The 14359-nt window shown below is 40.7% G+C and overlaps 3 protein-coding genes across 3 annotated transcripts in view; all 3 read left to right on the top strand.

The window, feature by feature from the left end:
- LOC108923720 (transcription factor TFIIIB component B'' homolog) overlaps positions 1-6548 on the top strand; it is a 33321-nt gene extending 26773 nt beyond the window's left edge. The window contains exons 14-24 of the mRNA XM_029253080.1: positions 204-338; positions 440-476; positions 2143-2244; positions 2358-2643; positions 2734-2891; positions 3109-3265; positions 3420-3580; positions 4269-4353; positions 5378-5444; positions 6179-6242; positions 6385-6548. Of these exons, the coding sequence (XP_029108913.1) occupies positions 204-338; positions 440-476; positions 2143-2244; positions 2358-2643; positions 2734-2891; positions 3109-3265; positions 3420-3580; positions 4269-4353; positions 5378-5444; positions 6179-6242; positions 6385-6548 (1416 nt within the window). The remainder of the gene's footprint in view (positions 1-203; positions 339-439; positions 477-2142; positions 2245-2357; positions 2644-2733; positions 2892-3108; positions 3266-3419; positions 3581-4268; positions 4354-5377; positions 5445-6178; positions 6243-6384) is intronic.
- A 1255-nt stretch (positions 6549-7803) lies between these two features.
- Positions 7804-9521, top strand: LOC114910732 (transcription factor TFIIIB component B'' homolog). Its single transcript, XM_029253042.1, has 3 exons — positions 7804-8006; positions 8256-8496; positions 8865-9521. Exons 1-3 carry the CDS (start codon positions 7840-7842, stop codon positions 9021-9023), a joined length of 567 nt encoding a protein of 188 aa, XP_029108875.1. The 5' UTR covers positions 7804-7839; the 3' UTR covers positions 9024-9521.
- A 2683-nt stretch (positions 9522-12204) lies between these two features.
- LOC108925054 (rhotekin-like) overlaps positions 12205-14359 on the top strand; it is a 61890-nt gene continuing 59735 nt past the window's right edge. The window contains exon 1 of the mRNA XM_018736760.2: positions 12205-12554. Within this exon, the coding sequence (XP_018592276.2) occupies positions 12444-12554 (111 nt within the window). The 5' untranslated portion in view covers positions 12205-12443. The remainder of the gene's footprint in view (positions 12555-14359) is intronic.

Raw genomic sequence — 14359 nt, forward strand, 5'->3', positions numbered from 1 at the left:
GAGTGAATGAATGTGCATGTTGTTGCCTGGTGCCTTATCCAGTATGCACCTTAACTCAAACCCTATGATCACATAAGCTTCAGACCACAGCATCTCTGCATTGGACAAACGGTCATTGATAATGGGTAATGAATGTATATTGTGCAAGTGCAGCACGTACTTTTGCATATAGTTATCTTCCTTTATATCCCCTCTCTACTCAGCTTGAGATTTCGGTCAATGTCCCTGATGTCCTGGACGTGTCTGAAACTCAGGATAGCCTCTGTTCTCAGTCAGAGTGCCCAGGGGTGCAGGAGGAGGTGACTGTGACTACAGAACATCAGTTAGATCTACTTGTTGTAAGTAATGTATTGCATCAGTTCCTCCTTTGTTTTTTACACCAAGTGACCTAATCTGACTTTTCTTTATTTTGTACTGATAGTTATTTTCCTGTTTTTAGGATGTGATGGAGTATTTGTCCCCAGAACATGAAGAAGGTATGTTTGAAAGACAGATCGGTCTCCCTCCTTCCTGTCTAAAACTCTAGAGCGGGTGACCTGTGATCAACTGTCTGATTTCCTCACCCGGAACCATCTCCTCAATGGATATCAGTCTGGTTTCAAAGTTGGTCACTCCACTGAGACAGCCTTTCTGGCCATGTCTGATGCTCTCCAAGCTGCTAGAGCCGCCTCCCTCTCCTCGATCCTCATCCTCCTCGATCTGTCTGCAGCATTCGACACTGTCAACCACCGATTTCTACTCTCCTCTCTTAGTCAGCTTGGGATCAAAGGAGCAGCACTAAGATGGTTTATCTGACAGATTCTGTCAAGTGGTCTGGCAGAGCTCTCGTTCTTTTCCTCTGCCTCTCTCAATCAGTGTCCTGCAGGGCTCGGTATTGGGTCCTCTCCTTTTCCCAGTCTACACCTCCTCCCTCAGCCTGGTCATAGTCTCCCATGGATTCAAATGTCACTGCTATGCTGATGATACCCAGCTCTTCCTCTCCTTTCCACCTGGAGCATCAGACATTTCCGCACGCATTGCTGCCTGCCTGTCAGACATCTCTGCATGGATGCCTGACCACCACCTCCAGCTCAACATCTCTAAAACAGAGATTCTTCACCTCCCAGCTGTCTTGTCCTCCTATCGCGATCTTTCGATCAAACTGGACGGCTCACTCATTTTGCCTACCTCCTTGGCCAAGAGTGTGGGAGTGATGATTGACTCGAGTCTGTCTTTCTCTCGGCACATCAAAGCCACAACCCAGTCCTGCCGATACATCCTGCATAGTATTCATAGGATCCATCCCTACCTCACAACGGACTCTGCCCAACTACTTGTCCAGGCCATGGTGACTTCCCATCTGGACTACTGCAACTCCCTCCTGTGTTTCCTTCCTGCTACTGCCATCAAACCTCTGCAGCTGATACAGAACACTGCTGCACTAGTTGTGTTTGATTTGCCAAAGCGTTCCCATGCATCTCCTCTACTTATTTCTCTGCACTGGCTTCCTATAGCTGCCCAAATTAAATTCAAGACCATGGTTATTGTCTACAAATGTATCAATAGAACTGCTCCCAGCTATTTACAAGATTTGATCACCCACTACACCCCAGCCAGACCCCTTCGCTCGTCTACTTGTGCTCGATTGGTGGTCCCACGCACAAAAGGTAGAGGTCCTCAGTTCTGGCTCTGCTGTAAGGGGAATGACCTTCCACTCTTACTCAGAACTGCAGAAACTCTGTCTACATTCAAGAAGGGTCTGAAAACTCACCTTTTCCGGACCCATTTCTCCGAAGATCTTTCCAGCTCATGTACAGTGTAAAAGTTCATACATCGTAACTTCATGATCTTCCCCAGATAGGCCTTTACACAGCCGCTACTCAGGCATTGTGTGTGATTGTTTGCGTACCTTATTCTTGATGAACAGTGGTACATCAAGTGGAAAGTAGCAAACTAGGCTTACTTAAGAATCACATGTCTGCAGCCATGTCTTTTTCTCTTAATTTAATGCACAAATTGTATTTTTTTTTTCTGCGATATGTCTCTTTGGAGAAATGCATCTGCTAAATGAATAAATGTAAATGTAAACGAAAGCAGTAAAGGTGATGGCCGCCTTAGTAAAATGTTACTGTAAGAATGTTGCTGTCTTTAACCATTCTGTAGTGGTAACAAACTCTGAAGAGAGCTCTAATGAGGCGGCCCGGACACTCCTGACAATAAGAAACCCAGAACTCTTCTCCCTAGCTACCTCCACATGCCACACTGGTGAGCAAATGTTTTGTCTGCAGCTGGAATACAAGCTTTGCTGAAAAGTAAGGTGTGAATGCAACTATTATTGAGTAAATAAAGGAAAATGCCATGGTGTTTTGTTTGAGCAGAAGCTTCCATTCCTGAGGAGCCCACCTTAAAGAAGCCCGAAAAAGAGGATGCAACTGGGACGGAGAACAAGCCGGAACATATTGAGCAAACACTGTGTGTTGCAGAGCCTTCTCATACCAAGACCTGTGACTTCTCTGACCCCAGCTCTTTAGACAGGGCTAATCACCCACAGCCTGAATCTGCAGCACACTTAGACATGGTACAGGAAACCTATGGATCCGACAATCAACGGATAGAGACCTCTTGCCCGTCTCCATCGTGTCAAGAGAGTAACATCTGTGCCAGGTAATGCCACATCATGAAGAGTAAACATACACATTAGTGTGGAAGTGTTGTTTAAATACATCCTGAACTTTGTGATCGGCTTTGTTTCAGTTCAAGAGATGCAGAGGACCCCTCGTCTGACTTGAGCTCATTTCTTAAAGCCACACAGATCAGAAAAAGCCGGTTTGCAAAACCCAGACCAAATTTGGGAGGAATAACCCAAAAATGTCAAGTTCAGCTGAGCCGGAGTAGTGTACCCACCAGCTCAGGTGAGACCTCTGGTGGACTTTTGGAGATGGAGTGGTTAAGCTGGTGTTGTGTGTGTGTGTGTGTGTGTGTGTGTGTGTGTGTGTGTGTGTTTTTTTTTTTTTTTTTTTTTTTGCTGCTGTTGTGTCCTTACCCAGTTATTGGTACTATACTGGTATAGCACAGGTTTTCTGTTGTCAGTTACCTGTTTTCATGTTGGTTTTTTTTTTTTTTGTTTAGAAGATGCTGCTGACTTTGCTTCAAGCCCAGTTTTTCTGAAGCCTTTTGAAGAAGAAAAGAGTAATGCTGAGAATATTGCCAAGGGTAAAGTTTTGGAAGAAAGCAAGGATGAAGGAGCAAGTGTGAAAAAAATGAATGAAAGGTTGGAAGACTCAGCGTAAGGAGCTCAAGACTAATCTCTCCTTGTCAGCATGTCTCATTATTGAATTGGAGGATGGATCATGATAGATCTATTTCCGTTTTTCTGTTTATCACTAATAGTGATTATCTGACATTGCTTTTATTAAGTTAGTGTGCATCGTGTGTGTTAGTAATTCTCAGGAAGGGGCCCAGAGCTCTGATGCATTACCTCCGAGGACCAGAGAGCCTCAGAGCCGGAGAAGTCGATTCCCCAAGCCCAAACCCAACCTGGATCGTGCCACTCGAAATCCACAGAGGGCAACATCCCAGACACACTCAGCACCTAACACAGGTGAGGGCAAAAAGACACAGGGAAGGGGCTGCTGAATCAGAGTTCGCTTTGGGATAAGCAATTTCTTAAAAGTGGCTTTAGTGCTTTCTTTTGTGCTGACCTCCGCTCCAAGCAAAATGCAATCTATTTTACTACTCTCTTGATGATGTACTATGTAGTCCTGCAGGTTTCCAAAAACACACGTGTGTATGGGTCTGCGTGAGTTTTCTAAATACGGGCAATCCCCGAATTACGAAAGAGTTCCGTGTCCTCAGTTTGTCTTTAAGTCGGATTTTAATGTGAGTTGGAACAGTTAGGTATAGTGGGTATCTGATGTCAGTTTGTCAAATGTTTGACTTAGTGTATCTTTCGTGTATCTTTCTGTGCATAAAAAACATTAAGGAAACACTTTGGATACACTAAAACATCTGTAATATAACAATACAGTATGATAATACAATGTAATGATGTAATAATAATATAACGAGATTTATGTCACTTTGGAGAAAAGCAGCTGCTAAATGAATAAATGTAAACGTAATAATAATAATAATAATGTAACTATAGTATTAATAATAGAGAGAAACATGGAAAGAGACAATAATAAATGTTTAGACTGTGATGATGAACAGAGTACACGGAGGAGACTGGACCCAAGTACCGGATCGTTTATTCAAAATCAAACGGCTAGGAATGTTCTTGTGGTCAGGGATGGGCGAATGGTCGGTCGGCGAACTGAACACAGGCGAAGATCCGAAAACGGGGTCGAGGGACAAGGACTTGAGCAAAGTGAGGTAGATTTGAGAACACAGGAGGCGGGGTTGTCTGGAGTGAGATTCCGCAACTGAGAAGAAGTGTCTTTTGTAGCTGAGTGCTCTCTCAGAGAGAGAGCGAGATTGTGTGCATGTGCAAAACATTAAAGAAACTTTAATGTCCACTTTTTCCATTGTTCGGTGGCATTTCACCTTTCACTTTATTATTTACTCTTAGTTTCAATCGTGATAGTTTCCTTTTTCTTGGATGCATCACTATCATTTGCATCACATTTACACTTTGGTGCATGTTAGGACTGTAAAAACAAAAAAATTTTAAGTCAAATACAGTAATATGAGACACTTAGAACAGACTTCGTTCTTTTCCTAACTCGGGCTCATGCACCTCGCATACAAGCCAGCAAACCGCTGTAGACGCCCAACGTTTAGATGGGCTTTGCAAAGTAGCCCCCATCTATTATTAAAAACAATTGTATATACAGTAACTCAAATTTTTAATATAATAGGCTGAATTATGAAGTTTTCATTTGATTGCTACTTAAGGGTGACAAGAATAAATTCAGCTTTCGGTGGGTAAGGGGATGGTTCATAAGTACAGGTTCTACGTAAGTCGGACGTTTGTAACTCGGGGATTGCCTGTAAATGCCTACAGATATCTAATTTAGCTTCATGGTTCAATTTAGGTAGGTAAAAGTCCATAAAAAGAAATCTATCGTACCCATAGGCAACTTGTTCAGAAAGACTTCACTTGAACCTCTACATGTATAAAGAGTACAAGTGTAAAAATGTTCACTTTTCTGTTTTTGCTAAAAATTGTCGGTAAAGCAAGGAAGTCATGTGCTTTGAATTCTTTTGCTAGTCACTGGGCGGCCGACTGAAGAGACCCCGGCTAAGGCAAAAAGTGCAGACGCAGAAGCAGTCAAGTATGTGGGGGTTGGATTTTGTCCAAATTCATGGCTGTACTTTGTTGCACAGTTATAGATGACTGTGAGGTTCAGCTTATTTTTTTGGTGTTCTGTTAGTGTAACTCTCTCTTTTCCTGTAGGACATCTATGAGTGAAGCTCAGTTAAAGGAAGGTGAAAGGCCCGGATGCAAAGCAACAATTGAACAGGTGAGACACTGCAACAATCAGTGAACACATAAAGGGGAAGGTTTACTGGGCAAAGTGCAGCATGTGTTAGGTAACAAGTCCAAATGGATTGCACTTGAGGAAATGTATAATGTGTGTCAGTGGGTGGCATAGAAGCACAGCATATATAAGTGTCAGCTTAAATTACTGGAGGATCTTTGTCCTTTATACTTCCTTTATCTACTTTAGTAAGGTACTAAAGTACCTTAAGGACCTCTGCTGTAGAAAAATTATCTATTTGAAAGCACTTTAAATGTTTACAGATGCTGAAGGATTTCTAATTCGGTTATGATGTGTTCATTATTCTTACTAAACTAGACTTTATATCTAGTCATACAGATAAAATGAAGAAACATGCTAAGATTGAAAATCAATACCTATTTTGGGCTTAACACATGCTCAAAATCACTTTTGCAAAATATACTTGTAAGCTGCCTTTTTTGGTTTCCCTTTCCCCTCCATTTATCTCACTGTGATTTTCTCTTTTTGTTGTTTTATTGTTGTAATTTCTTAAGTCCTGTTATTTTTGTAAATTTCTTCAGCGATTGCTTTAGAGTTATACTAAATCCTCATTGCAAAGGACTTTGAAAAGCTGCTTTTAAAAGTACTGTATAAAATAAAGATGATTGATTTATTTATTGTACCTCTTTCATACTTTTTTAAGTTGAACAGAGTCTGGATAATGGCTCACAATTATGATTCTCTTTCTGGCTTAGCAACAAGCCACAAATCTCCACACTGACAAGGAGCTTGTCTTTACCCCCAGTGGCACAACAGAAGGTATGGTGGATCTGTGATTTATTGTTTTAAATTCTGTAATACTCTCTCATCGATGGCTGCATAATCACCTAACAAAGTGCTTCTTCTAACGGTTATTGACTGGACATACGTATCGAGTCCTCATTCTCGTGATCTCTTTCAGATGAGTTCAACCACCGGGAGCCCACTATTATCCTGACTCTGTTCCAAATTCCATCATCGCCAGCTGATGAGTACGAGTCCAGCTCTGTTCCAGTTGGGACAGTCACCGCTGAGCTCCTCTCTCCTCTAATGTTTGTGGATGCACAGTCTGAACCTCAGAGGTAAAGGTTATCCTCAAAATTGCCATATTCCACAGAGCTACTCTAGTTGTGGATGGATGATGTTCCTGAGCCACGGTAATACAGCATGTTAAAACAAGTTATTTGACTAAATATATTTGGGAAAATGTAAAATCTGGATAAATGTGTCAGCTAAGCAAAAATGCATAGCAAAGTTAACATATGGAAAAATTCACAACTTCCTTGTCTTTTATATATGTAAAGTACTGAACAGACCTTAAAGGACATATAAATGTTATTTTTACGTGTGTGTGTGTGTGTGTGTGTGTGTGTGTGTACAGCAGAGATCCCCTGACTGCATCAGAAGTACAGATGGCAGGAGGTTGCAGCAGCATCTCTCACTTCATGGTCAGCAACCCCTTGGAAGAGCATGGAGGCGAGGTGGGTCCCATCTTTTACAAGGGATGGAGAGTCATCTTCTAGATTTTGCATCATGAGCATCTGAGATTCATATAAAATGTGAGAAAAGAGGGACATTTCCTTAGTACAATGTCTCTTTAGCTAGTTAATGTGTTCTTCTTCATGTTTTCAGAAATGTCATGCTGAAAGACCTGACGACTTATGCGGTAAGATCCCAGTAGATCATGTTGTCCGAATTAGTCTTAATGTGAAGATTATAGTTTTAAGTGAAAGCCAAGTCTGTTTTATTCCTGTTTGGTGAGTTGTTTGATTTATAAAGGCATGTAAAACATTGTCCATTCATTCTGAGCTTGTTTTTATTCCTCATTAATGGAAAAGTTGAACAGATTTAAACTGATATCTAAAAGTTCATTTTGTGTTTTGTTGAAGAAGAGGAAGATATCACCCTTTCACTGGTACCAGTGGAGGAGTCATGTGGTCCATTGGATACTGGATCTGAGGAGGCAGGTGTGGATGCTGTCCATCCTCTGAAAAAGAGAAGAATAGCCATCAAGACAAGAAGAGGTAGGGGAAAAATATTTTTTTCAATTGATATTTGACCCTTGAACTATTTTTTTCCCTTCTTAATCTAAGTGTAGCAAATGTTTTGCACACATCTCAGAGCCTTATTAATTTTTATTGTACAGTGACTGTTCTTTTTCAGCTCTGTTGTTTTTCATTCAAATAAAACGTTATTTTTACAACCAGGTAAATCCAGTCCAAGCCCTTCCGAGAGTGCACCAGTAAATCCCAGAGAAAGGGAACGGGTGGATCTTGGAGACGAACCTGCAGCACCTATTTCCTTCCAGATGTCTTTCCAGGAAGAACTTCCCACAGTAGCCACAACCTCTGCCTGGCAGAGCCTCACAGAGCCTCAAATGCCAGCTGCTGCAGAGCTGCAACGAGGTGCTGTGGGCCATACTGACCCTCTGCAGCAGAACACGGATACAACTGTTAGAGTAGAGAAAGTGAACAGCAGTAAAGAGGAGGAGTCAGAGCCAAACTATCAGATCCCACCCCTGACCTCAGATGGGCCACTCACCAGGTGAGGAGGAGTCTTTGTGTTCAGAGGGCAACTTTCTTTCAATTACCTGAAATTAGATTTGTGGTTTATAGTACAAAATTAACAGCAAACCTCTGGTGCTCTCAAGATAATTTATATGCACAAAATAATGGTTCACATCAAGTAAAGTATTTTAGGAGCCATGGGTGTTATTCATTTTTTGTTAGATAAGCACTTGGATTTTTGTATGTGCTCATGATTCCAATGAACTTTTTTCTTGCTTCCGATTAGGAGGCCTGGAAGAAAGCCCCGAGGATTCCTGTCTTTTATCTCCAACAAAACTTCCACTGGCTCTGCCGGCATTGCGAGGATGAGCAGATCCATATCTCAGAGGCCTTTGGTGAACACTGCTCGCGTAGAGAGAAGAAGATCCTCAGCAGCATCCATGGGAACAGCCACAGAGACCCCTGCGATAAATGACACCTGTTCCAAAGTCATGGTCGCTTCGTCCCAGGGCGTACACACACATAATGTAACCATGCTCAACTTTTATTGCACAAATTATCTTTAGACTTAGTCTGCTGTAGAAATACATTTGGTTAGTATTTAGTTCTACATAGGACCCTTTTTGGGATTTTGCTTTAGCATGCTTTACAGAGAAAAGTGCTGAAACTATAGGGTAACATACAAGGAGTGGTTTTAAAAATGCCAATGAAAAATTTGAAAACAAGTGTATATGAACACTTGATTTGATTCAACAGACTATATGAATCAAAAGGCCTGTTACTTGGCATAAAATGTATTTAACAATTAGAAATTTTTCAGCATTGCAACATTTGTGAGTTGTGGGCTTGATTAAGATGATTTGTTTGTTATATATTTTGACTTATTTTCTTTTAGATTGCATCCCCTCAAGACTCAGAATCTCCACCCAGTGAGGTTTCCTGTGCCAAACCAATGGTACATAAGGCTGACGGTAAGGAACCCACGAAGGTGACAGAGTACTTCTTCAGTGATATCTTCACAGAAGTCGAGTACCAAGATGGACACCAGCCGTGAGAAGACAAGAGGATCCTGACAGATGCTTGAGGAACAGCTTTGAACCTAAATGTTCTTGCTCACAAAAATGAGCCAGTTTAAAGAACCATGTAGTCTCTGTGTTCCTAGAAAGGCTGTGTTTCGTCCTAATCGAACCCTGACAGTCCTGGAATTCAACCCTCATCACATCATAATACAGCCTTTTGGAAGATAATTTTTAAATCTGATTTTGTCGAGAAACCAGTTTTTGTCCTTTTCAGTTACGTGCTTTGCTTTTGGATATTAGGATAATTAGAACAGTGGGTTATACCATCTTTTGTGCACTTGTACATCCATTAGTTATATTACACAATTTTTTACTTATCAGTGTTTCTAATATTTATCAAAACATTTTCCTTTATCATTCAGTATTCATTTACAATAATGCTTTAATAAATTCTGGACATTTTGTTGATTTACCTTTTTATCAGAAAAATAAAAACTGCAAGGAAGCTGATCAGTCTCATACAAAAATGGAATAATTGACTGGTCAATTTCTGCATTTAGTAGTTGAATTGAAAGCTTTCAACGATGTGCACAAAAGGGAAGAATAAGAAAACTATTTGGGGGGGAAAAAAGTAAATTAGGTTGTGTAAAATTATTTGGTTAAATGTTTCTTAATCCCATTTTTCAGATTGAGCCTGTCTCAAACTGAACGTGAGTCAACTCTGAATGTTAAAAAGCTGATGTAATATCGCTATGCACTTCAAAAATGTAATACTATTGGCTTATTGCTTTTTGTTTAAAGACTGAAACTTTTAGGATGAAGACATACTAACAACTGCATCATGAGTGTAGTCAAAGTAATTTCAGTTGTATTTATTTGTTTTTTTTTTTTTTTTTTTTTTTTTTTTTTCTGTCATACGGTTTTTCTTGTGTTGTTCAGCATGGTCATTTCAGTATACAGCAGTATTTTGATACCATTTCCTCTTTAACTACTTCTCAATTTGTGTTTCTTGTATCCCTATTTCAAGATTTTATAACTTCTTATTACAATGTGAATGGTTTTTAGAGGAATTCAACTGATTTTTGAAAGGGGGCTTAGCTCTATGAAATGTACCACTTGTATGCTATGTATACCAAATATATTTGACAGTTGTCTCAGGATGTTGTGTTAATTTTAGTTTTTTATACTTTGTCTTTTTTGGAAGGTTAGATGCATTGTTTCTTATCGGTGCCTGTCAAGGGTAAAATTTGCATCTTTGAATAGCTTTAAGTAAATAACTTTTTTGGGCTGGATAAATGCTTTGTGAAGACACAAGGGCATTGTGCAGATCATGGCCATGTTGAGATTGAGAAGGTCATGCGTCTAATTTCAGCTACCCACTCCGCTAAGATTACGACAGTAGATAGTATTATAGAATAGGCCAGTGAAAAAATCAAAAACTGGTATTTGTTATTACTGTCATATAAGAAATGTAACCCATTTGCAACATTTGTTTTTTTTGTGTATATGTACAGTGTGATGTAAATGTAATAACTGTTATTTTATTGTACTGAAACTATGGAAGACCTGAAAGCAGGGATGACCCGTCTTAAGAGCAGCACTTGTACTGTGTATCCTATTCAATTTGACATTTAGAATTAGCCTTTCACGTCATACAAATTGTTTTGGATATATTTTTCTACTAAAGTGAGACACGAGTGTCAGTGCTTGAATCCATGGTAGGAGTTTGTGTTCTGTTTTCTCAGTACTGCCTGGTACTTAGAAACTCAGTGTGACCAACTGAACCAACTGAGCTGAAAGGCCAGACTTAGAAACTGTTCTATTCAACCATACAATACATTTGTTTTAGTCATTTTAGTGTTATGAAGTACACGTGATATACTCATGTAAAATGAAAATAAAAAATTTGTACAGATAAACTTGGCTGTTAATGTGTGTTCATGAGAATCAATGTACGCGACCAACTAATCTGTATATTTATATGGATTTATTTACAGTACACTTGTTTTAAGAACTAATAACATAAGGCATGAGCTCTTTTCTAAAGCCTACAGGGTACATTTAACATCCATGTCTGCGGTCATATCTTTTCTTTAATACTCTATACAGATTGGAGCATATCCTTGTTGGTCATCCTCCCATTTGTGTCTGCTGTTTCTCCTACTCCAGAAACCCAAGACACTTTTGTTTAATTTCTGTTTTTCCATGCCTTAAATTAAATGTTGTAAAATGCCATGAGCTTGTCTGAGGACAACTGTGTGTGTTTTATAGTCTACACATTCCAGCATGTCTGTGAGCTGTGAAAGTCATTTATTTCGGAGCACAGCAGCACCAGACTTTTTGTGGCTTTTGCAAGCACTCGGCTTTCTGTTTCACATTCACGGTCATTGTAATCGAGATTTGGGATGAAGTGTGTGAGAACCACTGCTCAGGAACAAACAGCTGCAGAAGGCACCATTAACCCTTTCTTAAATGCAAATGCATTCATTTTCCATTTGGTCAAGGCAATATTTCAACCGTTTGTGTAAACCGTCTCATAATAAAGTATATTGTAATCAGCCTAGTAATAATAACCTTATTTCTAATAATTAACCTTCATTCAAACACAAAGGATGATTTGACAGAGTGATGTGGTGAAAAAAGAATTTGGTCGTTGTGGGCCATCCTAGGTGGACAAGTCAGCGTTCAGCGAAGTTTCTGAGTGCTGTATATTTGACCGTTTTTGTTAATAAGTAAAATGAACATGATTAATGGTGGAACTGCGTTCCCTTATAAGTGAGGACTGGAGCAGGATGTTTTGTTAATTTCAGGATCTTCTGGCTCTCTGGCCTCCATGTGACTCCACGAACAGGTGGTCTTTGAGATGGCAGCTTCAAATCTGATCCTGGAAAGCAATGGGGCGGAGCAGACGAATAAAGAGAACACCAGGGCAGCATATGCTCTGTAACTTAAGTATGAGTTGAAACAAACTTCTGGAATATAGGCGGGTTTAGTGTTCAGGCACCGCAGCGGGGCCGCGCTGGGTGGATTGGGTCGCTACTGCTGGCGGCCGGCAGTTCCGCGCTCCGCCGGCAGGGGGCACTGAGCGCACCGAGAGCGGCCGCGGAGCAGCGTGCGAAGCGAAGACCCCGCCCCCACCCCCACCCCCACCCCCACCCCCACCCCCACTGCTCAGGGGCTCGAGCCCGCGCTCACATGGGCGCTGAGTCACGCCCGTGCTGTCAGACGGGACAGTGGGAAAGAGTGTGTTCTCTGGAGCCGTCAGCGAGCACCGCCGCACTCGCGCTTTGGATTCATTGTCCAGTTCAGCTGAACTGGCTGCTGCGCTCGACTGCAAGCGTCTCCCCACGAACTTAGCTGGCAGGAGGATCATCATTTGATTTGCCATGTAGCGGTCATCAGCGACGCCGGTTTGTGCTAAAAGTCAGAGTCATCCAGCGCAGAAGAAGAAGGCGATGTTTTGCCGCAATCAGGCCACGCGCGCGACGGTGGCGCGCGGCTCCGCGCTCGAGATGGAGATCCGCCGCGGCAAGTTCAGGCTCAGCGTCCTTTTGGACGCCCCGCAGGTACGGAGGAGCTCGCCGTGCGCTCACACGCGTCACGCGCATTACGAATTTTACACGTAGCTGCTTTTCTCAGAGCCACACTTAGAACGTTAAGATGCCGACAAATACAGCTGGCTAGTTTTTACTGGAGCTATTTAGGGTTAGTGCTTTGCTCACAGGTTCTACAGCTGGAGGTGAGAGAGATTTGAACCTACAACCTATGCATGCGTTCAAAAGGCACCAACTATGTATGCTACACTACAGCAGCCCTAGTCAGTTGGTACTGTCAGTGAGTGAGGTGGACACATCAGTCAGCATCCTGACACCGCACACCAAGGTGACTTACACTGCTAGATACACTGCTTACAATGGGTCACTCATCCATACATCAGTACAAATACATTTAATGTGTGTTTTTTTCAGTGCCGTGGGTCACTTTTTCACTGAGTGTCACTTTTCTGCCTAAATCACTGTATCCTGTTATATACTATAGTATATAAATATAACATCAGCATCATTGTTAACAGCAGCACCATGGTCATACTCATCCTTCTCTTCATTGTCACAGTTGTGGGTATTAGAGTAGGTCAAAGAAAGAATGCACAGAGATTTAACTCTGTAAATAATTTCAGATAGATAGATAGATAAAACTCTGCTTTCCTGGGCTGTGGATCATTTTTGTAACTGGAATCATACATATTTTATATTTCACAAGAGTACCTCATCAATGCCAGCACCCAGTTGTACGGAGAGGGATAAAGAAAATGAATGGAACCCCCTGCGAAAATGCCATATTCACCCATTTATTAGTTGTATCCATAGTTTATATTGTCTCACCATGGGAATATTTTATAGTCCAAATAGCATTGCTCGGAGTAGAAAGGTCGGATACTTGTTAAAGCATGGAGCTCATTGATTGTACTTAATTAGGGGCTAGCTGTCTATTTTCTGTACCTCATAACGTAATGAAAAAAATCACAAAAGATGCCGAAGGGGCATTTCCGAAAGAAAAACACAAAGACAACTGTGAAAGAGTATGATTTTTCATTAACATATTTATTATTTGTACTTATCTATGCATTTTTCATAAATATTAAAAACAAACATTTGAATTGAAGTATTTTTGTTTTAAAATATTAACATTTCCAGTTATGCTGTACTTCCAAAAAATAGTGCAATAGAGCTTTATAATTTCAAAACCCCAAAAAATGGAAAATTAGAAAATGTATACATGTTTTGTCATGATTTGTAAGAATTCAGAATTCATAAGCAGTTTCTCATAAGATGAACTGCATGTTTTTTCCCAAAACTGATTTGAACTAATTTACACAGAAAAAAAACCGAGAAATTAATATGGGTGAAAATGTACAGAACAGATGAAATCAGAGTAATATTTTGGGAATCCTTTGCACCAAAGGCCTTGAAAGAGTTGCAGTGATGCATCCATAACAACCAGGACAATAAGGAATGACCAGAAAAAATACCACCATCCTCATGTTTATGTGATTTTTATATAGCCACCGAATCGCTTTTTCCTCAGAGTAATATTTTACATCTTTATAATAAATTGCCTGACTGTTGCCGTCTGTGGCCAGAGCTCCATGAGGCTTTTGTCGCCATGGAGACCCATAACAAAAATATGCCACTGGATGAACCTCAATTAGTGTCTGCAACAACTCCGCTCCAGTGTGTGAGTAAATGGAAGAAATGATTTACCCAACATGTTTTATTACCTTATTTTTCATGCGCTGCATTCTGTGTAGTACCTTCCTAAATAAAGTGGAAGACAAACACATGTTCCAAAAACAAGATGCTTCCTGCACGTG

The sequence above is a fragment of the Scleropages formosus genome, chromosome 6 (assembly GCF_900964775.1).
Source record: "Scleropages formosus chromosome 6, fSclFor1.1, whole genome shotgun sequence".
In the NCBI taxonomy this organism is placed as follows: domain Eukaryota; kingdom Metazoa; phylum Chordata; class Actinopteri; order Osteoglossiformes; family Osteoglossidae; genus Scleropages; species Scleropages formosus.